This window comes from Hemicordylus capensis, chromosome 6, assembly GCF_027244095.1.
Source record: "Hemicordylus capensis ecotype Gifberg chromosome 6, rHemCap1.1.pri, whole genome shotgun sequence".
Lineage (NCBI taxonomy): Eukaryota > Metazoa > Chordata > Lepidosauria > Squamata > Cordylidae > Hemicordylus > Hemicordylus capensis.
The window spans coordinates 68,786,331-68,811,071 of NC_069662.1; the positions used below are offsets into that span (position 1 = coordinate 68,786,331).

General features: G+C 39.2%; 1 protein-coding gene across 10 annotated transcripts in view; it reads right to left on the reverse strand.

Moving 5' to 3' along the window:
- The window catches only part of PTPN3 (protein tyrosine phosphatase non-receptor type 3), a 188,594-nt gene that overhangs the window by 136,242 nt on the left and 27,611 nt on the right, over positions 1–24,741 (reverse strand). For 8 of the 10 annotated variants that reach the window (XM_053265901.1, XM_053265895.1, XM_053265893.1 and 5 more), the window contains exons 2-6: positions 10,606–10,757; positions 3,259–3,366; positions 3,130–3,172; positions 2,323–2,401; positions 858–902 (exon numbers count right to left, since the gene is read on the reverse strand). In XM_053265901.1, the coding sequence (XP_053121876.1) occupies positions 858–902; positions 2,323–2,401; positions 3,130–3,172; positions 3,259–3,366; positions 10,606–10,757 (427 nt within the window). Of the gene's footprint in view, positions 1–857; positions 903–2,322; positions 2,402–3,129; positions 3,173–3,258; positions 3,367–4,919; positions 5,238–10,605; positions 10,758–13,705; positions 13,730–24,741 lie in introns of those variants that run through there. The other 2 variants (XM_053265894.1, XM_053265897.1) reach the window with 2 other exon arrangements.

Consider the following 24,741-nt stretch of genomic DNA (forward strand, 5'->3'; position numbering starts at 1 on the left):
TACTATCCCCCATGCTTCCCAACCACCCTCCACTATCGAGGCCGGGTGTATATCCAGCACGGGGAATGGATGCATGGCAACCCTTTGTCCTTTCCAGTTGGCAGAGTGCTTTCTTCACTGGCTGAATGCTTCCTTTTTCTTCCTCGTGAAGGAGACTGGAGCTGCCACACATCCTTTCCCCTGCATCATCATGCCAACACACAGTGTGTGGCCAGCATCATAATGGCCACACAGCAGCCCTTCACCCTCTCCAGTCTGGCAGAGTGCTTTCTTTGCCAGCTGGATACGTCCTCCTCCCTCATGAGGGAGAAAAAGGAAGAATCTAGCTGGTAAGGAAAGGACTCCACTGACTAGAGAGAGCGAAGGGTTAGGGTTAGAGTTAGGGTTCTCTTCTATTTCCTACACTGGCAACACCCACTGCATATGCATGATGATGTGTGTGGAAGTGAGTGGCCAACACTCATGGCAGTTTTTGCCTGGGCCACCAAGACTCTCACTATACCCCTGACCATGCCTGTTGCACAAGATTATGATGCACTTGCAATTATGTTCTCTCAATCATTGGAATTTAACTATAATGGAACACCTGCCAAGGTCCGCCCACAATGAGACAGCAACCTGTGATGACAGAATGGATGAGGCTCAGGTGGTGCCCCATTCACTGCCACCTCAGCAACCACTGTGCCTCTTTTTTCCCTGCCTCTGCTAGGGATCAAACAAAGCTTGCTCATTTTGGAATAGCCAACAGTGTCCCAGAGGCTCTAAATTTGTACATGTTTTTCTCCTAGTATGGAAGCTGTAACTTTTTCTTTTGCCTGTTTTGGTCAGTCAGAATTGCTTTAGTAAGGATTTGTTACCTTCCTTCCAAAATATCAGCCTTCAATTGCAAGAAGAATAAGTGCCTAAAACACAAAAATTGGAAACATTGTTACCTATTCAACTAAGCAACTATGTCTTTAAATCATTGTGTGTCACTGTCCCTGTGTACACTAAGCATAGTTTCTCCTAGTATACTTTACACCCTAATACTAGGAGAAATGTTTTATGATGATGGTGTTCATCATCAATGTGTTCTATTAACTTATGAACAGACTAAACACTGTTTGAGTACTTCAACAATCAACTTTAAACATATCATGTGAATGTATGTGTGTTAACTGCTGCTAAAAAAGCACTGATTCTGGTATATTTCCTATGAATTCCCCTCTTCAGATTTAGAGCTTCACCATCTGAAATCCAAGGAATGAATAACTAAGCACAGACTTTACAAAGCCAAAATTGAATATGAATCCATTTGATCTCAAGTAAATAATGTTAATGGCATCTTGGAGTACCTTCATGGAATTACCATAACATGAAAGACATGGCTGATGGCATGGCTACCACAACATAATTGGGAGCGTAACTCCCAATTATGCATACATGTATTCTTATAAAATTGTTTTGTAGCATTTTTCATCTTGTGGTGCCATTTCATTGTCAAGGATATTGTGATGTGGATACATTATTTCTGCTCCCTATGGCATTTTAATCCTGCAGTTTATGCTAAAAAATAACTTTCATTGGGGCAGAAGCACCATTTTTCTACCAGTCATCAGTCATACATTTACTATGTAAAATGGCAAGCTGAACTCCCAGAACATGTATAGTAATAAAATTGCAAAACAAAAACAAAACACAGCTGAATGACAGATCTTGTCTATATTTACTCCAGATCACCAATTCTATACAAAGTAACATATTCCACAATGTAACATAGGCAGTTCTGCTGCTGCAGGCTTTCCAAGGAACCCCTGGACATCTTGAACAAGAGCACAAAAACTCAAAGTAGTGTACTCACACTTTGAAGTGCACTCCCAGAGTGCAAACATGCACTTTAAGTGTTTGCACTGTTGTGCAAGAACAGAAGATGACAAAAACAGCAGCCCTGGTGGATCAGTCTTAATACCCATCTAGTCCAGCATCCTGTTTCACACAATGGCTCACCAGATGTCTACGAGAAGCCCACAGGCAGGGAGTGAAATGGTTCCTAAGGATCGCCAGTTGTTCCTTAGGAACCCCACAACAGTGTAAGGTGGCCCAGAAATGCTTGTGTGAAATATGTTGGCACAGTATTTTGCATCTACTACACAGTATTTATCTGCCTCTGCACAGACTAAACACTATTTTAGAGGAGAACAATCAACTTTAAAACATTTGAATGTCTTTGTGCTGACTGCAGTTAAAAAGCACAAATTCTGCTACATTCCCCATTAATGCTAGGATAAGATGGATATCAGCAGTTCTTAAAACATGGCTACAGATTTTGAAAATAAAGGTTACCTTGTTTGTTCCTGCTGCAGAGTGTTGGGATCAGGTATAAAAAACCTTACTCGAAAATGCAGGCTGCAGGGGAAACCTCCTACAACATTTTTACAAAATTAAAATCAATGTTTTTCATTTCTTCATTTATATATTAAAAACCTCAGGATAATTTTGCTCTCCCACCTGCCTTGTGTGTGTGAGGTGGGGATTTGCCCCCACTCTCCAGTGGACATCGGAGGCATAAACATCTTTGACTCACCCTACTTCAAGTAGAGTGGCCAACTGTGGGGGTGACACACTTGTGATATGTAAGACAGGTGGGCTTCTCATCTTGTGGCATGACTATAGCCCTCCCATGTACTCACCCAGGTTATTAGAGGGAAAGAGTAGCTGACTATCAATTCAAGGTATTTCCAGGACTTGGGCCTGCAGTATAGTATAATTTGGTAGTGTGCAGCTACCAAATCATACAATATTAATATACAATATAAATTATACTACCAATATAATGCTAGATACAACAATGGATTCACAAGTACTATAACGCTGGACACTTGAAATGAGATTGAGAAGTTGAATCCCAACCATTTTCTCTTCCTGCTGCAGCAATAAGAAACCTTATTGCTTTCCAATTTTTAAAAATTCTTCACAACATCCCAGCAGTATTTATACCTAAATATTCATAGAGATGTAATTAGCTCCTTATGACTGTATTGGTAAGGACCATTGTGGTAGCTTTATATGTACATAAAATATTAAATTTGTACATTATATAAATACACAGAAGTACAGTGTTGAAGAATATGTAAGATGTTCAAACCTTACCTTTTAGTTGTTTTCTGAGAAGTTTACCAGATTCAAGCCATCGCTGCAGAAGTTAAAAAAAAAAGTTAGGTGGCTTGATCATTGCAAATTTTAAACAGCTGTGCTGTAAAAAGTAATATATTTCCTTACTGGTGAATCTTTAGACTCTTCACAAGTGTGTAAACCAAAATATTCCTTTTCTGTCACACCCAAGTGATTATAGGCCAAATCCAACAAGACCTGACCTGTATCTTGTTTCTGAAAAATAACAAGTAGATTATTTTATAAATACATCATCTATGGTAGATTAAAAAGAATACCATGTCGTTTTAAAATTGTTTAACAGTTACATTATAAGGGGGCATTTCTCCTGGCACAATGTTGGTCAATTTTCCTTCAAAACCCATTTATCATGGAGCTGCAGATCAGTGTCTCTGTCTCTCTCTCATGCACACACACAAATCTTATTTTGAAATGCATAACGTGGTAAGACATCTCTCAATCACTAGATATATAGACAGACATTAAAATAAAAGGATTCCAGTTTCTCACATTCTTTTAGCAGCATTGTTTTAATATTATGGTACAGCATCCACATTTTCCACACATATATTTCCTACAAGCAGAACTAGCCCTACCCAGAACTAGTCAGTAACTAGCCCTATCCAGGTGAATGCAGTGTCCAAAGAATGTGCTTTCTCACAAAAACAAAGTAATCAAAAACCTAATTTATAACAGACTGCCAACATCCAAGCAACCTCAGGGTTTTTTTAAGGTTGTGAAAGAACTCATTTTCTATCTAAAGCACAATAATTCAGACAGCAGCACTTTCAGAATATATTTGTCCAATCTTCCTTAGACATTTAAAGACTGCCCATGCACAGGCTAGAGGCAGACAACAGTTGCTTCAGAGAGCTACAGTTCTGAAAGAGAGATGATTGATTGTGGTGCATATTCTCATCCTACTTTCACTTCGAGTAAACATTGTCACCTCTGGAATCCTTTCAAAACCCTCAAGAACTCACAAAGTTTATGGAACAGCAGAAAGGCATATACACACTATGGCTATTCTGGATCACTTTCAGCTCTCTTAAAAGCAATTGTTCACCTTCAGCTTCAGAGTGCCAAACAATGTACCTGCAGATGAGCATATATGAAAAGAAAAAACGGGGAGGTGGGACTGCAATTGAGACAAGTTATCAGAGCAGCTGAAAGGCTCCCCATCAGGTTCTCAGATATTAGCATATCCTGATGGGCAGGGTGGAGAGAGAGAGACAAAAATCAAATTTCTTTAGACTGGTCCAATGCTTCCAACAGCCAATTAGAAGGGAGTGCAGCTGGGGAACAAACTGAACAGCCCAAGGGATTACAGTAGGATTCATTCCTTCTCTCCATGAGGACAAAAAAATCAAATAATTGAACTGAACATGGAACACTACAGTGGTCCATGCTGGTGCATAACTCCTGAAAAGGGAGGAAAGTGTGTTGAGGGATTACTCTTAGCTGATTTCAACAGCTACAGGTCAAATATACATGTTCAAAAGCCTTCAAAGTGTTTTTCTCCTGAGCAATACAAAACTGTACATTTGGAGATACTGCTATACTGTAGCAGGCAAAGCATTTTGAGAGCTTTTAAGCTTATAAACATTGGTGATATTTTAATGAAAATTATAAGCTACTGCCAAATGGGAAAAGCATTTTGGTCAACAGGCACTTCATTGAAATAAGGATGTATAGTAATGAAATGATTTCAGGTTCCATTATGAGATCCTTACTTAACACATACATAAAAGGATACACAGGTTACTTACATGCAACTGATATTCTTTGAGTGGACATCTGTGGATTCTGTGCCTGTGCAATACCCTCATTCAGAATCATCTAGAGCTGTGCTTCAGAGCATTTTGGCAGCAACTCTGCATCTAGAATAATGGCATATAGCCTCATTCCCACCTATTCTCCCTTAGTTCTGAAAGACCACCACAGAAACACAAGACTGTAAATCTGACATATAAATGCTGTAGTGGGAAGGAAAGACAATTATGTGACTGCAAAGATGACCACTCAAAGAACATAAGTTACAGGTAAGCAACCTGTTCTTCTTCTTCATGTTCTCTGAGCAGCAACACCTATGAGAGAACAGCAAGCTGAAATTACCTAGTGATCAGGAGCAGCAGGCTTGAAGGAGGAGGAATTCAGGATTTTTCACAGCTAGGATGCATCACAGTGGGATCAAACCACACAAGGATGCATTACACTGACTGCAAGGAATTCAGGACTGTTTTTGCTGTTAGAAGATATAACCCCTTTTTCAGCCCAAACATTATGTTTGTGGGTCTCCCAAGCAACACCAGAATCTTTTCAGGTCTACAGCGGCATGGCCAGAGACCAAACAGAAGACAACTGGCAATGGAATGAGAGAGAAGGATTTATTTATTTATTTAATGTGTTACATTTATATACTGCCCCATCCAAATGGCTCTGTTTTGACAGCAGAATCCCTCTCTTGTACTGGTTTAAACCTATCCTACACAGAAATTTGCCAGGTGTCTTTTCTTTAAGAATAGCAATAACCTGGGTTTTTCTGAAGCAGATAGAATCTTAAGTACTTTCTTACACTATCAGCTACATTAAAAAAATTATTAGAATTTCCCCCTTCAAAATACAATGACAGGCAGATATAATATTCTGGAATAACTATGACACATATTTATAACATCAATTCCCCCTGCATCGTTCGATTAAATAACCAGTTTCAAACATACAGACTAGAATCAGCAGGTTTCTGCAAATGAACATTCACTTTCACCAAGAGTAAATGTAGTTTAGAGCGTTAGGGTCATGCATTGGGTCCTTTGCCTTTTTTATATATTTCCAGAAGGGCTCCTACCTGGCATAGTATAGTACACTTAAGTTCTGATCAGTATCATTTTTCAGCAGTAAAGAAATTTTATCCATAACCATTGTAGACCATGTTCTATTGAACCATGCTCTAATTTAAATGTGCCCTTTTTTCTTCCATTGTGAGGTGATGACAGATTTTGCTGATATAGGTAGGAGGCTAAAGAGTTCTTTGCTTGAAGTGGTGAGTAGAAACTGCGTAGTAAGTCCAGTAAATAATTCATTGGGCTTAACTCTAGCTCTATGTTTAATATTGCTTTAATAGGTTTGTGTTCTTGTAGCCAATTGTAGCCAGGTGGGAGCCCTTCTGGAAATATATAAAAAAGGCAAAGGACCCAATGCATGACCCTAACGCTCTAAACTACATTTACTCTTGGTGAAAGTGAATGTTCATTTGCAGAAACCTGCTGATTCTAGTCTGTATGTTTGAAACTGGTTATTTAATCGAACGATGCAGGGGGAATTGATGTTATAAATATGTGTCATTGTTATTCCAGAATATTATATCTGCCTGTCGAATTTTGAAGGGGGAAATTCTAATAATTTTTTTTTTAATGTAGCTGATAGTGTAAGAAAGTACTTAAGATTCTATCTGCTTCAGAAAAACCCGGGTTATTGCTATTCTTAAAGAAAAGACACCTGGCAAATTTCTGTGTGGGATAGGTTTAAACCAGTACAAGAGAGGGATTCTGCTGTCAAAACAGAGCCATTTGGATGGGGCAGTATATAAATGTAACACATTAAATAAATAAATAAATCCTTCTCTCTCATTCCATTGCCACCATTGGCGATACAAAGAACCTTTTTTCCTGCAGCCGTTCCAACACAAGTGGGACATGTCCAGATTTGTCACAGCTAGGTTTGAGGGGGGAAGGTGCCATCTGGTTAATATTTTATAATTTTCCTCTTTGATATTTAAAGAAGAAGAAAGCATTGAGTAGGACTTCCAGATATTTTCCCATTGGTTGTCAGTGATTCCTTGGTCCAAGTCTTGTGCTCATCTCTTTTTATATAATAAGGTGCAGTTCCATTTCTCTTTTAATAATACATCATATAGTTGAGAAAGTAGTCTTTTGTTATATGCAGTGTTGTCCATTATTTTTTCAAAAATGGTTTTAGAACGAGTAAGATTTTTTAGTATGGGTGTTATGTGAGTTACTTGAATATGTTCATACCAAGGCAGATGTGTATCTTTTGTTTTTGCAATCAACTCTTGTTTTGAGATTATCTTGTTTCCATTAACACAATTATATGATTTTGTAAGTCCATGCTATCTCCAGTACTGAAGAGATTTAACTTCCGCTCCAAGTAAAAACAACAACAACGTTGACCGTGAATCAGGGTTATAGGTGATGGTGATGGAGCAATATATGATACCATTTGTCCCAAATTAGAATGGTGTTTAATAAGTATGGATTGTCTTTGCACGTCGATGGTCTGCTTTTCCAAGTTTGCCATAATATTTCTTCAACATTGTAGGGATAGCAGAACTGATTCTCCAGGTTCGCCCATGTTTGATCATTGTGAGACAATATAAGTTTAGGAAAGCATGAAAGTATTGTGGAGTCATAGTATAGTTGTAAATCTGGATATTTTAAACCTCCATTATTTGTTCGTTTTAGTATCGCTCTTTGTATTCTTGGTTTTTTATAACTCCAGATAAACTTGTCTAGTATCTGCTGCTATTGTGAGATCTGGGCTTTAGAGATAGGACATGGAATAGTCGAAAATAAAGAGGATTTTGGGCAAGATTATCATTTGTATCAAATGAATTCGTTGTAGCCATGATAACCTTAAAGAATTCCAGTTGTGGAGATCTTGTTCAAACTTTTGAAAAAGTGGTACATGGTTAATCCCAATGAGTAAGGCACCACCAGTAGGTATCCAAATGCCTAATGACTTCTACTTTTTTTTTGCCCTTTTGAGTTGTGTCTCATTTTGTAGCCATAAATTTTCTTCCACTTATGAATTATAATCAGCAATTATGGATTTACTGATATTGATGCTAAAACCTGATGCCTTCTTGAAGGCTTCTAAGATAGCTTTTTACACTCAAGATTGCTTGGTATGAATTGGTCAGGAATAGCATGATGTCATCTGCATAGAGATTAATTTTATATTCTATGTCCTTAATTTTAAGTCATTTAATTTTTACTGATGATCTCATTGCATTCATGAAGAGTTCGATGGAAAGGGCAAATAGAAGTGGAGATAATGCACAGCCTTGCCTATTCCCCCTTTGTATTTGAAGCCCTCTGAGTATAGACCATTAACCAATACCTTGGCTATTGGGGCATCATATAAATAATTTATTATTTTTTAAATTTTTGGTCCAAATTCAAGTTTGTCCAGCAGGTGTTGTATGTAATTAGATTCTAGCTTGTCAAAAGCTTTTTCAGCATCCAAAGCCAATATAGTGAGAGGAATATTGTTCCTTTTAGCATAGTGTATAATATTAAGGGTTCTTTTTGTGTTATCTGCTAAATTTCTTTTAGGGATAAATCTAGATTGATCAGGATGTATATAATGACCAATAAAGTTGTTCAGTCTTTTTAGCTAATATTGTTGTGAATAGTTTAGCATCCTGATTTAACAGTGATATTGGTCTATAAGATCCTAGATTTGTAAGATTCTTATCTGGCTTGGGAATTAACACTATATAGACTTCTTTCCAAGTCTGTGGAATTTTGCCATTATTTAAGGCATCATTAATTAGTATAGTAAGAGGTTTCGTGAGTTTGTCTTTAAATGTTTTGTAAAAGTCCATTGGGAAGCCATCTGGTCCAGGACATCAGCTACATTTTTTATTATTCGTCATTGGGCACCCAGGGCCATAAGACCCAAATCATGTAAATTTCAAATTACTAAACTGTTTTAAACAAAAATACCAGCCAACCTTCTGTACCAAAAGAAATGCTTCCCAGTGTGTGCTGACTACTGGTCAACAACCCTCAGTTTGGGAAGGGATGCTCATGGAACCGGTGACTGACAGTTCGAAGGTGCGGGGGAGATCGTGTTGCACATGCACCGGGTACTTCAGGTCCAACATGCACCAGGGCAGCAAGGAGGTTCGCTGCTGCCCCGCAGGACTGTTTTTTTAATACAGTGCTGGCAGGGAAAACGCAGCAGGGGTTAAGAGCACCCTCTCTGGTCCTTAAAGCTATCCCCCCCACCTTCAAACCAGCCAAATTTTCGAACCAGAACCAATTCAGAGGTATATCATCCAACAATAGTAGTTGCCATTGAATCCATATGAAGTGTGTAACAGTTGCACAGTGGTACTTAGTATGTTCATCAATTCAATCAGAACATACTGATAATATATTCTTAACAGGGGCAAGATTAGGATATTTCAGCTTTACTTATCAACAAGAATATGCCACATACTATCAATTTAAATAATGCTGTTTCTCTGGAATTAAAAACAAAGGCCAGTCCATCAGGTAGAAGAAAGATCCATTTTATGCAAAGCTTTATGCAAAACTTTATGCAAAGTCATTCCACAACAGGAAAATTTCTGAAAGCATATGCATATTATGCACAAAATAGTCTTGTGGCAGGAAGATTTTTCTTTACAAGATTGAGTGCTTCAACAATGTACGCATTCTTAGAATTCACAGAGAATGATAAATAGTACTCAGATTTCTTATATTCCTTTTGTCTTTGCTACACTGGATCTTTTCCTTAGGCTTCAAAAGCAGAAATAATGCCAGACACACACTTAGGATTGTTAGATCCTGAAAACTTGTACCAATCTGAAAGCAACTGACTGGAGACTATCCTTGTACAACTAAGGTGTTGCTTAAAGCAGGGGTGCTAAGAGCTAAATAATAACCATATTAAGCAGTTATATAGCCATTTAAACATTCTAAAGTACTACACACAGAAAGAAAGAAAGAAAGAAAGAAAGAAAGAAAGAAAGAAAGAAAGAAAGAAGAACTCAAGCATGTTTTCAACGTACAGGCAAACTTTCATTGCGTTTTTTATTATTAAAAACAGCATCTTACATTATGCATGTTTAAACTCAAGCAAGGCTGCTTTCCAGAGATTTACATAAATGTAGACATATTTGTACACTGCAAAACGTAGTATATAAAACATTTCTTTTTGTCAAGTTGATGGCTTAAACCTCTTTAAAGAGGTGGCTCTGGCATATCAAACAATACAAAAGATTAACAGAATCAGAACAAGAGTGCCTAGAAAATACATCCACCTGAAAAACCTAATCAGAAGATAACAGATGTACAAACTGTAAGGTCAAATCAGGTTTGTCAAAACACTGAACAAATTAAAACTGAATGAAAAAATCAGAGAAAGTCTATCTTCATAAGGATCTTGAAATTAAGACATGTGATGCCAGAAATAGCAAGCCCCCAGAACTACCTTCTAAAAAACCACATTTGTTTTAAACACAATTCAGAACTCCAGTGCACTGTGCTTTTGGGGTGAGTTAATACAATGATTGTGTATCCCAGACCTTATTAAGTCACTAGGCAGCATCCAGACTAAATTCCATTGAAAATAATGGAAATTTAGTTAGTCATTACTAACTTGTCCCATTAATTAAAGTTTTTTTAAAAAATCTTGAATACTTACGCTAACTTTGAAGCTTTGCACAGACCCATCCAGAAAGTGAATTTTACAGATGATCTCATATCGGGTTTGTTCTTTTGGCAATTCCAATGCTCGAATGTTATTTATTCTCCCACCTAGTGCTCGTAATCGTGAGTTCATAACTATCGAACAAACTGCAAACAAAGAGGTACAACAAATATATTTTATGTCAAAAATCAGAAAATAACATGCTCTTTATTATATGCAAGCTTTCCTGCAAAGTTCACCATATAAGAGGAAGATGTGGCAAATCAAGACATATCACTGGGGCTCGGGAGAGAAAGTAATTTTTTTTAAAGAAAAATTTAGTACAGTCCTTGCACTTGAAGAATACCACAAGCTTGATAAGCTTGCAATGTTCTGTTCTGGAAGCAGTGTCTATCAGTAAAACAGAACTTGCAATGTATTTTTTGAAGTCAATTTATTTTGTATCAAAAATGTTTACAGTAGTCACAATAAAAGATCTCCTACAGCTTCAGGAGAGATTGAAAAAACATACTTTAAATCATGAAGAATAGAATGTAAGGGTGGACCTGATCATTAACATTATTACTCCAATCATTAAAGAGACCTCACTTATTTGCATATGTTACATATAAGCTCTCTCTGTTGTATCATCATCTTTTGCATTTTTATGAGATAACAATTGAAAATACAATTTTCCAAATCTGAAGAAACCAGTTCATTTTAGTTGGTGTATGCGTGGTTTCCCCCCACCAAACTTGTTTAGATACAAAGCCTAGCTACCACCAGAAGGTAGCAAGTTCTAAAAAATCCTTTAATGCATCTTCTCTTATACAAAAGGAATTGTTTTAGGATCATATACAAGTCACACCTGCTATATTTTTAATTTAGGAGATTACTTCTTTCCAAAAATTATCAATAGCTGTACAGGAACAAAAAAAAAAAAGTGAAGTCTCAGTTGTGCCATGTCTCCAGCAACTATCAGAGTATAAGCTAAATATGTTCCAGGTGTGATGAGGTAAGGTATCATATATCATAACTCCAGATCCAGCCCACCCATTAAGCAACCTAGACAGTTACCTTATGTGCCAAGCAAGGAGGGGTGCTGACAGCCTGGGTCACATGCCACCTGCATCCCCGCAGGTGGGTGTGTGCACCTCCCATTGTTGGGGCAGGCAGGTAATCACACACGCACTCCTCATTCCTGTTGCTTGCCTGGCTGGCCACTCATCCATCCAGCTGCCCACTCACTTTGCTGCTTCCACCTGACCCTCTGGACACTGGCCTGCCATGGCATGTTATAATGATGTTGCCATGTCAGGAGTGGTAGATGAAGATGGCAAGGAGAGCAAGAAGGTGGGCGTATGATGGGAACTGCTTGCTCGCTTGCTGTCCTTGCTGCCTCCACTTGCTGCTCCAGCTACTTGCTTGCCATGGCACATTATAATGATATGACTATGTCACATGGAGCTGTCATAACGTACTGTGACAGGCGGAGGCGGTGAGATGGGCAAGAGGAATCATTTGCTTGCCTGCCAGAAGGCACCTGCCCATGCGGGCGAAGGTGACACTGCTTCTGTTCTATTCTGATTCTACCATAGATATGTATTGTTTTAATAGTTTGTTTTGAATTTGAACATACTGGGGAAAGGGCATTTCTCCCTGCATTTTATCTATTAGTTCAGCATGTCCACATCCCCATTATCTATAATTAAGCAATATGAAGGAAATTATTCTTTATCCATAATGATCCCTCCCCAATGTTAATTATTCCTGGTATGCCTTGATTCTAGAAAAATAAATGTAAAAGTGGGGAGAGACCTGGACTTAACTTGTCCGTAAATATTTATACCATGTCTCCAGTAAATCAGCAAACAGTTAATGTAAAAGTAATTTCCCCTCCCATTTTTTATCCCTAGACCACAATAAGTTCATAAAATTAACCTATAATTCAGTTCTGCACACCAAAATTAATTTAGCTGGAGTGTTCCACTGAGACATTGCCACTAACTTAGACGCTTCATAATAATATTCCAAATTTGAAAGCCCTAGTCTTCCATCTCATTGATTGCTATTCAACTCAGCTTTAACTCCTCTAGGACAGTGTCTCAACCTATGTACCCCTGGGGAACATCAGGCACAGGCAAGGGATAAAGGATGAGGAGGGGGAGAGAAAAGAAGTCCAGCAAGGAGATAAGAGTGCCTGCCTGCCTGCGCTCCTGGTTACTGCCTAGACACGAGCAGTAGGATCTGGGACAAGGAAGGGAAGTAGTGTTAAGGATGCTCTAACTTACTTCACCACCATCCTAATCTCTAAGCTAAAGTCAGGGGCAACTAGAAAGGGAGCAAAACAGTTAATTCATATTAGGTTTATTACAGTCAGAGAAAACATGCAGAGACAGAAAGTTAATTCATTAATGAAGAGATTAAACAATCTGCATGTGTGAAGAACATTTTGTTCTTATACTGACTGATCCAAAATTGGGGAAGCCAACAAGCTTCTTTATCCTGTAAGTTAAGGATAAGTATGCGTGTGAATATGTTCTGTTTGTGTGCAGACCTCTGTGCAGAAGTTAAAAGGCAACCTGCCAGTCTGCCCAATAATTAGTTAATTACTAGTTTGTACAAAGCATCTGAAGACTGGCAATGTTCCTACTTTCTCCCTGTCTGTTTTGGCCATTTAGTGATCGCTCTCTCCTCGACCCCCAGAAATCACTTTTTAGTCACTACAAAAGTTCCATGTTTACACTGTAGTTCATAATCCCTTAAATATCTGTAAGCTTTCTGTAGTATGTTATTGTCTTCATTGTATGCCTAAGTTGATTTCCAAGAATTCAATCGTTTTACATTTATTTTCTTGTTGAAAATGATCTCTTATTCTTATTTTATTCCCAAAATAAAACTAACTGTGGATCTTCTGCTCATGTCAAGTGACACAGAAACTGTAGATTTTGAATCAATTCAATGATAGCACTACTGAACAAGCAGGAAATTCAGAAAGTGTGAGGGAAAATCTTTTAGCTTGCCACAGACGGTACAATGCATAGGATGCAAAAAACATGAGACTGGTGACAACCCTGGGGTTTTTTTAAGCAGAAAATGAAATGAGAATACCCACAAGCAGAAGAACATGGCTCTCACAGAGATTATCTTGTTTTCTTCAATATATTTCCACAAGACCAGCACTTGAGTGGGCTAAAAAGTAAAATAATAAATTTTGTGCCCAGAATATTATCGGATTGTAGCAACAGGTCGTTAAATCTAAGATTTTGGGATGCCAGTGTCATCCAAAACAGACTCAAGTATTTCATTAAATACAGCTGTCACAAAAATGCATTTTCATGTTATTTTGTTAAAACTAGCAAAAAAATCCAGACCAGTCCCTGATTTGTACAACAATTTTAGAAGGAGTGTATAATTTCAAGTAACGTATGTTTAGAGTTTTATTAATATAAATGGTTGTGTTATATTATTTGTACTGGTCTATCATTTATACAATTCATTTGTTCTTAGTCTCAGCATGTCACTGCATGTGTCTGACTGTGCTCTTGTGTCTTTTTAAAAATAATTTAAAATGAGTGAGTTCTTCCCAGTAAGTAGTGACCCATGTGATCTTCCCCTCGGAACTTGCAATAAGTTGTTTTCCTCTCCGTGTAAAAGAAAGCAGAAAAGTAAGGGAGGGGTTGAATTTACTGGCTGGTCTGTTCTCAAACAAGTTCTCAAAATGGTATACATAGCAGAGAGAAATTGAGATTTTTAAAATTAAAAAATTTACACAGCAAGGTGCCAAATGTAAGCCAAAACTATTCTAATACAAACTTGTAATAAACTCTCCCCACCTCAACAGTATACCTTCTTGTGAGGAAATTAGTCACTACAAAAAGTATTAAAAGCTTTAAAAATAAGAGGGAAGAAAGGGGGCCCATCTTCACTTTTTGTCCCTAGGCCCACTCCAACCTTACTATGCCCGTGTTCTTCTGTCCTTAATCTCTGCAGCCAGCTCTGCAGATAGCCATACTTACTGTAACCTCTCAGTAAAAAAACTATCAATCAATCATTTCTAAAATGTTTGCAGAAAAGACTCACACATCTACGGAAAGAGTACTGGTGAAGTCCAAGCAAGGCAGATCAAAAGATCACCTGCCACCATCTCAAGCTGCCAACAACCTTTGAAGGCAAGCCCACAGAATACACAGGAGAACTGGTCAGAAGCTACTGGAAGGGACTTAACTTGTTTTTGTAACATGTACAAAGAAATCTGTATAACATGTGTAAACCAACTGAGAAGCATGCGTTATGCATAAAAGTTTTGTTAAATTGCATTTACAGTTCATAACAATTTCACTTATATTTTTAAATTTGAAGGTATGACTGTGTCAATTAGACCCTAATATCATTATGCAGAAGTTGATGTGGCTACCACTATGGGATATTATCAACTCCAATGACTTTCCTATTTTATTCATGCACTGCCAAAAGCAGTTTAAAAACAAAGCCATGGAATGCATAAACAAAAAGAAGGGCTCCCCACAACTGAAGAGCAATATCTTTAAAATGTTTTACTGTGCCATCTGTTGCTTACTGCAGGTTGTTTTCAATGAATGCTATGAAGAATATGCAAATAAGTTCAGTTATATATTTTATTACCAGGCAAAAACCTGGTGAAACTGCCTTTTACTCTCCCACCATCTCTGAATCTCAAAACTGCAGGGCAATTGTGAAGAGGAAACTTTGCTTGCAATGATGTCAACCAGAAAAGCCAAATTATCATTGCTGTTATTGGGTTAATAGTGGCTTTTGATGAAGGATGAGTTATTTAAATTGGGGGAACCCTCTAGGTAGAAAGGGTTAAACCACTTCCTCCCCCAGCAGCACTGCTCCAATAAAATTTGCTTCTTTCACACAAAACTCAAAGCCTCAGGAAATCTAACCACAAATCTCCTGCATCTCATGTGGTTTGGCTCTAACTTTCAAGATTAGGTAGTGAAGTATTTTAACACTGCTACTACTGCGAGTATTTATATACCACTCTTCAACCAATGTTCCTGATATACCCATGCAAACCATCCACGTTGGGAGGGCAGTCTAACCTAAAACTAAGGCCTAGGGAACCACAGCACAGCCATCTTAATATGAAGTCCCATAACTCTCTGTGCCTCTTCCACACTGGAAACTAAGGGGTTAATTCCCCCAGCCCTCTCTGCCCAGGGAGGTAGCCTTTACCTCTTAAGGAGTTAATCTGCTGCAGCTGTTGGTATCTTACTCTTCTTCTAAGAGAAACATAGACAAGGGGCCCATATAACTCGCTGACACCTCTAGGAAGATAAAGGAAGGGGCAACAAACAATAGACCAGATGTTGGGAAACTGATACAAGTTAAGGGATGGTCAATTGTTTCTTTCTGATGTAAACAAAGGTGGATCTGCACTGATGATAGGCTTTGCATTCCTTCTAAGACTTTTGTTACACCATGGTAGTTGACTAAGTTACCCTCTGTGTATAAATACTTACCTGTAACTGGGGGTCTTCACTCTCGATTTGGGTGAACCCAGAAAGCCTTACTTGATAGCAGTAAAATCCCATAAGCTTTTCCGTGTGTGTGTGTGTGTATTATTTGGCATCGTGCACCACCCAGACAAGAACCGGCTTTCACGGTTATATCATTCCCAAAGCAGTTTAGGTAAAAAAATGCATACATGAGATGGCCCCTCTGTCTCCAAAGGGCTCACAATCTAAAAAAAGACATAAGGCAGATACCAGCAACAGCCACTGGAGGAATGCTATGTTAGGGTTGGATAGGCACTGCTCCAAATGTGCAATGTTAGTCTATATGTAAAGCACTGTTTCATAAAATTTAATTAGTGGTGAATGGATGCCAAAGCAATAATATGCAGGTCCAGCAATTTCAAAGTTATAATTAATGTTTTTCAGGTGATTATACCTAAGAAGTGTGAGAGAGGGTCCATGTCTTTTATTGAATATTTGAACTACAAAAATCTTCCCACATAAAGCTCTGCATTTCTTTCAGTACATGAATTAAAGCACACAAAGTATACCAATTCCTACCCCAAATCAAATGTTTCAGTACAACTACTTGGAAAAACCTCTGAGATACCGTGTAGGAAATATGGCAGAGGTGGGTTTTTGTTTTGTTTTTTAACACTGCCTAGGAAAATCAAACATGCCAAATAAGCTCATAATGTATGTAGTGTGTGAAGAGAATTTGTATAGAATTTTTTTTTAAAGAAAAGGGTTAATGCAAATTTTATACAACTGAAGGTGAAATTTGCATGGACAGATTTTTAAAAACCCATAAAGTTTTTACCATTCAAAATTTTAAAAAATCCACACGTCTGCAGCTAAGAGTGCATTGCTCAAGCCAAACAAATTACGATTAGTGATTCTTCCGTATTAGGCTTGCCATCCATTCTTTATTTCAAAGCACAGTTCTTTATTTAGGATTCACGAACTGCAGTGAACACACAATAAAGTGGTTGACTTCATGTTGCAGACCTCTAGAAAGCAGTCTTCTTCAGCCCTACAGATTGCATTATAGTACAACTCCCATGATGAAGCTTGTTATTGGAGCCAAAAGTTTACCTTTGCCCCTGCAGGAAACAGGAGAAGGCTGAGCCCTGTGGAGCAGAGAACAACCCGGTCTGTGAAGGTGTGGCACATTCTACAAAAGTCTCAATCTATCTATTATCTTCTTCCATCCAACCTCCAGCAAAAAAGGCAGGAGAATGCAAAAATATTGTGAATGGGAAAAAGGAATTCTGTTAGTTGTATAAAGTGCATGATAATGCTTTGAAAGCTCATTGCAATATATGCAACATAGATGCTTTACTTTCTCATGGTAGAGTGCATGAGGTGAAACAGCATGGAGCTGGAGGACGTCATGTTTACAACATCCAAAGGAGGGGCCAAAATCAAGCCGTACCCAAGTTTCTATTTAATGAAAGTTCATCAGAAGCCAATACGGTATCTCTTTTTATCATCCCTTGTTGTTTTACCAATTAAATGAAAGTGAAAGAAATTTGAGGGGCTCTCTCTGGTGACAAAGCTACTCTCACTTTATATGAAAAATGTTAAGAACACTAGTATTTTTTTCTATGGTGCTAATGTGCATATATTGCTGAGCCTGGATGGTTACATCAAGCTTCCTTGTTTTATTTGTTCATTAAAACTTTTGTGTCCTGCCTTTCTAGCAAGCTAGAACATAGAAAGCTGCCCTATACCAAGTCAGACCCTTGGTCCATCTAGCTCAGTATTGTCGGAGAGGAGAGTTAGTCTTCTGGTAGCAAGCATGACTGGTCCCCATAGCTAAGCAGGGTCTGCCCTGATTGCATATGAATGGGAGACTAGAAGTCTAGACTAGAGCACTGCAAGATATTCCCCTCAGGGGATGGAGCCGCTCTGGGAAGAGCAGAAGGTTTCAAGTTCCCTCCCTGGCTTCTCCAAGATAGGGCTGAGAGAGATTCCTGCCTGCAACCTTGGAGAAGCCGCTGCCAGTCTGTGAAGACAATACTGAGCTAGATAGACCAATGGTCTGACTCAGTATATGGCAGTTTCCTATGTTCCTATGTCTACACAGACTAGCAGCAGCTTCTCCAAGATTGCAGGAAGGGGTCTCTCTCAGCCTTATCTTGGAGACATCAGTGAGGGAACTTGGGACCTTCAGCATGCAAGTGATCTTCCCAGAGCGGCCCCATTCATTAGAATATCTTATAGTGCTCACATGTAGTCTCTCATTCAAATGCAAACCAGAGAAGATCCTGCTTAGCAAAAAGGACAATGCATGCTTGCTACCACAAGACCAGTTCTCCTCCCAAGCTATTCAAGGCATCTTACAATACCAATATTGTACAAATATGGAGTAACCAAAAATACTGCAAAGAGTAACCAAAAAACTCATGGAAAAGAAGAGATGCACTTCAAAGGGCAAAAAGCAACTTTAATTTAACGTGCTGTTTTAAATGGGTTGAGATTATACTATTATCAGCTATGCTGTTTTCTTATAATGCTGCTTTTTGAAATCGCTATTGCTTATAATGGGGTAGCAGTCAGACAAAGTTACTCATGAGAAGCACCACTGAAATCATTGAGAGTTATTTTTACGGCCCATAAATTTCAATGGAACTCAGTTATGGCTAACTTAGTCTGAATGCTACCCATGAATTCTTAGAAAAGCAGTCTATAAATATATTAGATAAATGATACAGTGGGGAAATAGTTTTACTACCAAGCCAGAGGCTGCCAGTTCGAATCCCCGCTGGTATGTTTCCCAGACCAATATTGGGGAGCAGCAATATAGGAAGGTTTTGAAAGGCATCATCTTACACAGCAGCAGCCTCTCACACAGCAGCCATATAGGATGAGGTGATGGTAAACCCCTCCTGTATTCTACCAAAGACAACCACGGGGCTCTGTGGTTGCCAGGAGTTGACACCGACTTGACAGCACACTTTGCATTTACATTACATTACTAATAAATTATTGTTCATGTTTTGGTGGACACACATAATGCTATTTTATTAAGGTCTTACAATGAGGCTATTCTTACGCGGCGCCTAACCCAGGCTAGGGATGCCCAGCCTGGGTTAGACTGTGCCTGAGAACCACCGCGATTGGGCCCTATCCCAGTGGGGCAGCGCCACCTAGCCTGGTTTTTAAGCCTGGCTGTCAGCAGAGTTTAAGGGAGCAAGCACTACCATAACCCAGGCTACCAGCTTGTATGCAAGCGTGGTCTGCTTTCGGCCGCACACAGAGACAAGCATCTAGAGCGCCCATCTCTCAGGAGAATTCCCCAATGCATCACACATATTGCACGGTGCATTGTGGGATTCCCGGAGACCAGAATGTGTTGTCCCGGCCTCCAGACCTTCACGCTGCACCATGCAGCGCTGCTTATATGCAAGCGTGGTCTGTTTCTCTAGGAACATGAAATCACTCATCTGGGGGAAAGGTGAGTTTAAGCAGCCTGCCTGTTCTTTATTTTGGAGCTCTTCAGGTGGCAAGCCTATTCAGTATCATTCTGCATTTTTGTTTGTTTCAGGAGGTATAGCCCATTCATTATTGTAAACCAAGACATTAATCAGTAGACTATTGAAATCAATCAACTGCAACATTGTACTATTTGTTTGTTACAGCTTTTGAGGGAGTTTTTAATTAGTAAGTAAAATACCTTTTTCTCTGAAAGTTGTTTTTGTATGCTGAAACAACCAATTCCAAAAGAATGTGGGCACAATGCCATGCTTTGCGCTGAAAGGACTGCAATAAAATAAGCAAATGGCAAGATATACATTAAAGTCCCTGCCTTCAGAATTCCAGAGTGTTTAAAAAGGAGGCAGCCCTACTGGTTATTGGTTTCCTGCAACAGCTTGCTCTTTGGGGGGAAATAGTGGGGGGGGGGATTTTTGTTTTCAACCAATGGGTACAGACAGCAAAACTGTAATAGTTTAGGCAGAGGATAAAAGGAGCTAATGTGTTCTTTACACAGAATATTGTGTACTAGCTGATCCAGTGCAGAACATCTGCGCCCCTAGTTCTCCATCTCTCCCCCCATCTTCATTTCATCTTCAGCCCCAGTCTTTTCTCCCCCCCCCCTTCAGCCCCAGTCCATTCTTCCCCCTCCCAGTCCACTTTCCTGCCCTGCCAGCCAGTCGGCCTGGCCGCCATCCACCCATCCCCACCGCTATCTGGCAGTTGATTGCGAACTCACACAAGGGACTAGTGATGGGTACGCCTAAGAGAAAAATACATATTATAACAGATAGAAGACAGATTATTATTCTGTGACATACACATGGCCTGATCACAAAGTACAGCTACTGCAGCCCCAGGATTCTACTCAAGGTGACACTTCAGCTTGGACAAGCCCTCTCTCAAAAAAGTGACAAGATAATCTGAGGCTCAACCTAGTAGCAAATGAAAAATACAGATTCAAAGTTATCAAATTTTAGTTTTGCAGTTATATACTTTTTAGAGTAGGAGAAGGAGGGGCGAGAGATGTTGGTTGAAAGAATTCAGGTTGATGTATACAGACTGTAGAATCATTGTGTATACAGACTGAGAATCATTGTGTTTGCTTTGCTTGCTTTTATTTTATTTTTTATGTTTTCTTATGTCTCTTGTTTGTATTTCTGATAAAACAATTTTAAAAAATTAAGGGGAAAAAATACAGATTCAGAACTGACTTCCATTTCATGTAGTAGCAATCTGGTACAGAATAAAGTTAGTATGAAAGCTAAGAAAAATGGAGCAGGATTCAGAATTTACTGCAAGCAAAAGAAAAAGCCTAGTAGCCAGTGTTCCCTCTGACTGGGGAATGTTGTTGACTACAACTCCCAGAATCCCTAGCTACATGGCTTTTGCTTGGGGGTTCTGGGAGTTGTAGTCAACAACATCTGGGAATCCCTGTTAAGAGGGAATGCTGCTAGTGGCCTGGTCAGTCACCTGAGAAACAGAGCAATCTCCATTTCACACACTGTTAAAAAAAAAAAAAAAAAACTAGAGACTTATAGACCTTAAATAGCCTTCATAAAAGTTTTATGTATGTTAACCTTTGGTTTCCAAATGGCACACCATACTAATAATGAAGTGCATTACACAGTACCTGTAATGCATTTCATTCCTCTCTACAGCAGGAGTTCTCAGACCTGGGTCCACAGAAATTGTTGGACTACAACTTCTACCCAGGATGATGGCAGTTGCAGTCTAACACCACCCATGTTCAAGAACCCCTGCTGTGCAGTATTCAATACAAATATCTGTCCTGAATTTTCTGGAAAGAAATTATTTCCAAGTAGACCATAAGTAGACCATATCAGTGGAAGAATTACTAACAGAAATACCATATGCATTTAAAATTAGAAGTCCTTAATAGTAAGCAGCTTCTCTTTTGAGCAGCTCAATGAAACTAAAAGTCACTAGACGGGTGCACAAAACTGATTTTGTGTTTTGAGCTTGAAGCGCAAAACGCTCAAGAGGTTTCATTGAAACACTGAAAACATTTCAAGTATTCTGGCTATAGGAAACAATGGAGAACTTGGAACACCCCAATTGTCCCCCATGGGTAGCTCCTAGGGACACCAAAGTGGGTTGGGTGGTAGGGCATGATGGGTGCTACCTACCACCCAACCTGCAAAAGAAATTGGTAAGTGGGCAATTTTTAACAAATGTTTAACCCTTCCCCCAAACCCCCATAGGATGCTCTGGGGAAATGTTAGAAATGTGTTTAAAATTGCATCAAAAATTCTGCTCTGCTAGTCAAAACTCTGACTAGCTGGAACTAGGAATAACCTTTCATTTTATATCCAGCTAATGACTTACAGAAGTAGAATTTTAAAGTAACCTGCAGCAACTAAGCAGGAGAGAGAGAGAGAGAGAGAGAGAGAGAGAGAGAGAGAGAGAGAGAGAACACACACACATATACACAATCATACACATGGAGAGAGAACTCATGTTCAGCCTACCAGACATCCTCCCAGTTGGTTGCCATACTACAGTAAATACAAATAGTAAGGGAAAGTTAGGTGAATAGTAAAATATATATCTAGAAATGGCAAAATCATTAAGTAAAAGTTATGCAAAACCTGTAGAACTGTTCCCAAAAATGCAGCTGCCAGATTATTAACTGGAATCTGAAAACCAGAGCAATGTATTTCAGTTTTATTTCATTGTCGTTAGTAATTTCTGACCAATTCAAAGGGCCAATTCTGTACTTTAAAGCCCTATGTAGCCTCAGACCAGAATATCATGAGGACTGCCTCTTCCTATTTGAACCCTACCCAGACACCGAGACATATACTGGATGTCCTGTTCTATGTCCCACCCACTGTGTGAGGTACAACAGATGAGATGAGAACGGTTCTTTTCAGTTGTAGAAGGGGGATCATGAAATATTCAGCTAGAATTCTGCATAATTACATCACTACCTGGGTTTTGAAAACAATAAAACATGGCTATTCAAGCAAGTCCTTACGGTTTCTCCCTGTTAATCTGAAACTTTATTCTTAAACTGTATTTTGAATGGTAGTGGTGTTTTAATAAGCCCAATTTTAAGGAAATTCCCTGGCACTTCAGATAAAATTTATCTCTCTCTTCTTCCAGATTCCAACACAGTCATTACTCTTAATGTTGCAAAATTTTGCACCAGGGCCTGCTGGTTAGATCTTCAATCTGATTCCCTGGACAAGTTTTGATCTCCGAGTATTGATTTAGTGTATCCGTAATATCATAAATGGATGTGATGTAAACTTTAAGCTGCATTGGTTTTCCTGTAATTTTGCATTTTTTCCTTGTTTCTGTTTCCTGTTTCCATTTGTTTTCTGTTCTCACACTGTAATAAACTGAATCCGAATGGTTTTTAATTGTGCTTTTAAATAAATACATAATTTTTTAATAAAGAATATCCTTTTTCCTGTAGTTCTTGCTGAATGTTGTGTAATGTCCTATTACAGGGATTTTTATACAGTTTATTATTTATTTATTTGATTTATATACCACCCTTCCAAAAATGGCTCAGGGCGGTTTAGTGTTTGCCTTTGATTGTTTTATTCTTTGTTGTGAATCACTGTGAGTCGTTATCATATAGAAAAAGCAGGTTATACTCCGCCTAGCCAACTTCACAGGGCAAGGCAAAAAGAGGGAGAAGACCATATACCCTGGGCTAAGCATCATGGAGGAAAGGGGGAATAAAAATATAAAAGTGAAATCTGTACCATATGCCTGTGAGAATGTCTGTATTGCCATTTTTTCCAGCATTTACTTAAAATATTCCACTCCTCCATGTTGCTAGAACAGATTGTTTGGGGGCTACAAACAGTACCCCACTATATGACTTGGAACTGCAAGCTTGCAATCTCCATCTTGACTATGAGTTCACAGGATCGTGAACTCTACACATGCCCATATTTGGTAAAGCTCTCAAGTTGGTCGCATAGCACAGGCAAACATGGGTTAACTGTTACCAAAGGTCAGGATAACAAGAAACTGCAAGGTATGACCCTATGGCTCCTCACTATTCAAAGAAGGAGGCTGGCTGAGCAGATGTGAATTAAGGAGAAGGACTATTTCTCAAGAGAACAGTAAAACTCCTCCTTTTGGCATGAAGGATTAGTTTCACTAATCGTCTTGACAGGAATTCAGCTCAGGCTGAGCACTCCCACTCCACTATCGCTGTGCTAATAGTCCGGCAGGAACCAGCGGGAAAAACAGGTTGCTTACCTGTAACAGGTGATCTGGTAGTGAGGCCTTGACATTCATAAAAATGGGTTCTGCACCTGCGCAGGACAACTTCGGGTAATATTGATTAGCTCCTCGCAACGCCTTTTAACTGCCTCTGCATGAGCCGTGTAGTACCTATACTGGTAGTTAGGCGTCAGCTGCTCAGTTTCTGAATGGCCGCCCGGCAGTTTAAAGAGTCAATGTCATCCACAGGAACCGTAAGCTGGCGATGATAATTAGCATCACATTCGCTTGTATTACGAAGAAATGTAACGTTTCAATCGCTTGCATTCTGCAGCGGGGCTGGCTGGGAGGGTTTTATGAATGTTGAGGCCTCACTAACAGATCACCTGTTACAGGCAAGCAACCTGTTTATCTGGATAGTGAGGCCTCGACAGACATAAAAAAGGGTGAATCACAAGCTGCCCAAATGGTGGTGGACAATGCAAGCTATTGAAGCACCCTCTGCAGAACGGCCCTGCCAAATTGTGCCGCCTCTATAGAGCGAAGGTCCAGTGCATAATGCTTCACAAAGGTCTGGTCCGAGGACCAGGTGGACGCCATACATATATCCTTGAATCTTATTCCTGAAAGATGAGCTGCTGAGGCAGCGTGAGCCCTTGTTGAATGGGCTCTAATAGCGGATGGCAGAGTGACTCCCTGTATATCATAGGCCATCTTAAGGAGTTCCACTAACCAAAAGGACAGCTTCTGGCGGGATGGCTGAAGGCCCCGGTTCTTTCCATTCAAGGCAATGAAAAGATTCTTTGTCTTTCTCATCTCTCTTGTTCTTTGCAGGTAGAAAAGGATGGCCCTCCGCACATCCAGCATGTGCAAAGAAGCTTCCAGCGGTGTGGATGGATTCCTGTAAAAGGTAGGTAAAACCACGTCTGCATTTAAGTGAATTTCGGGCGGAATTCCGGGTCCA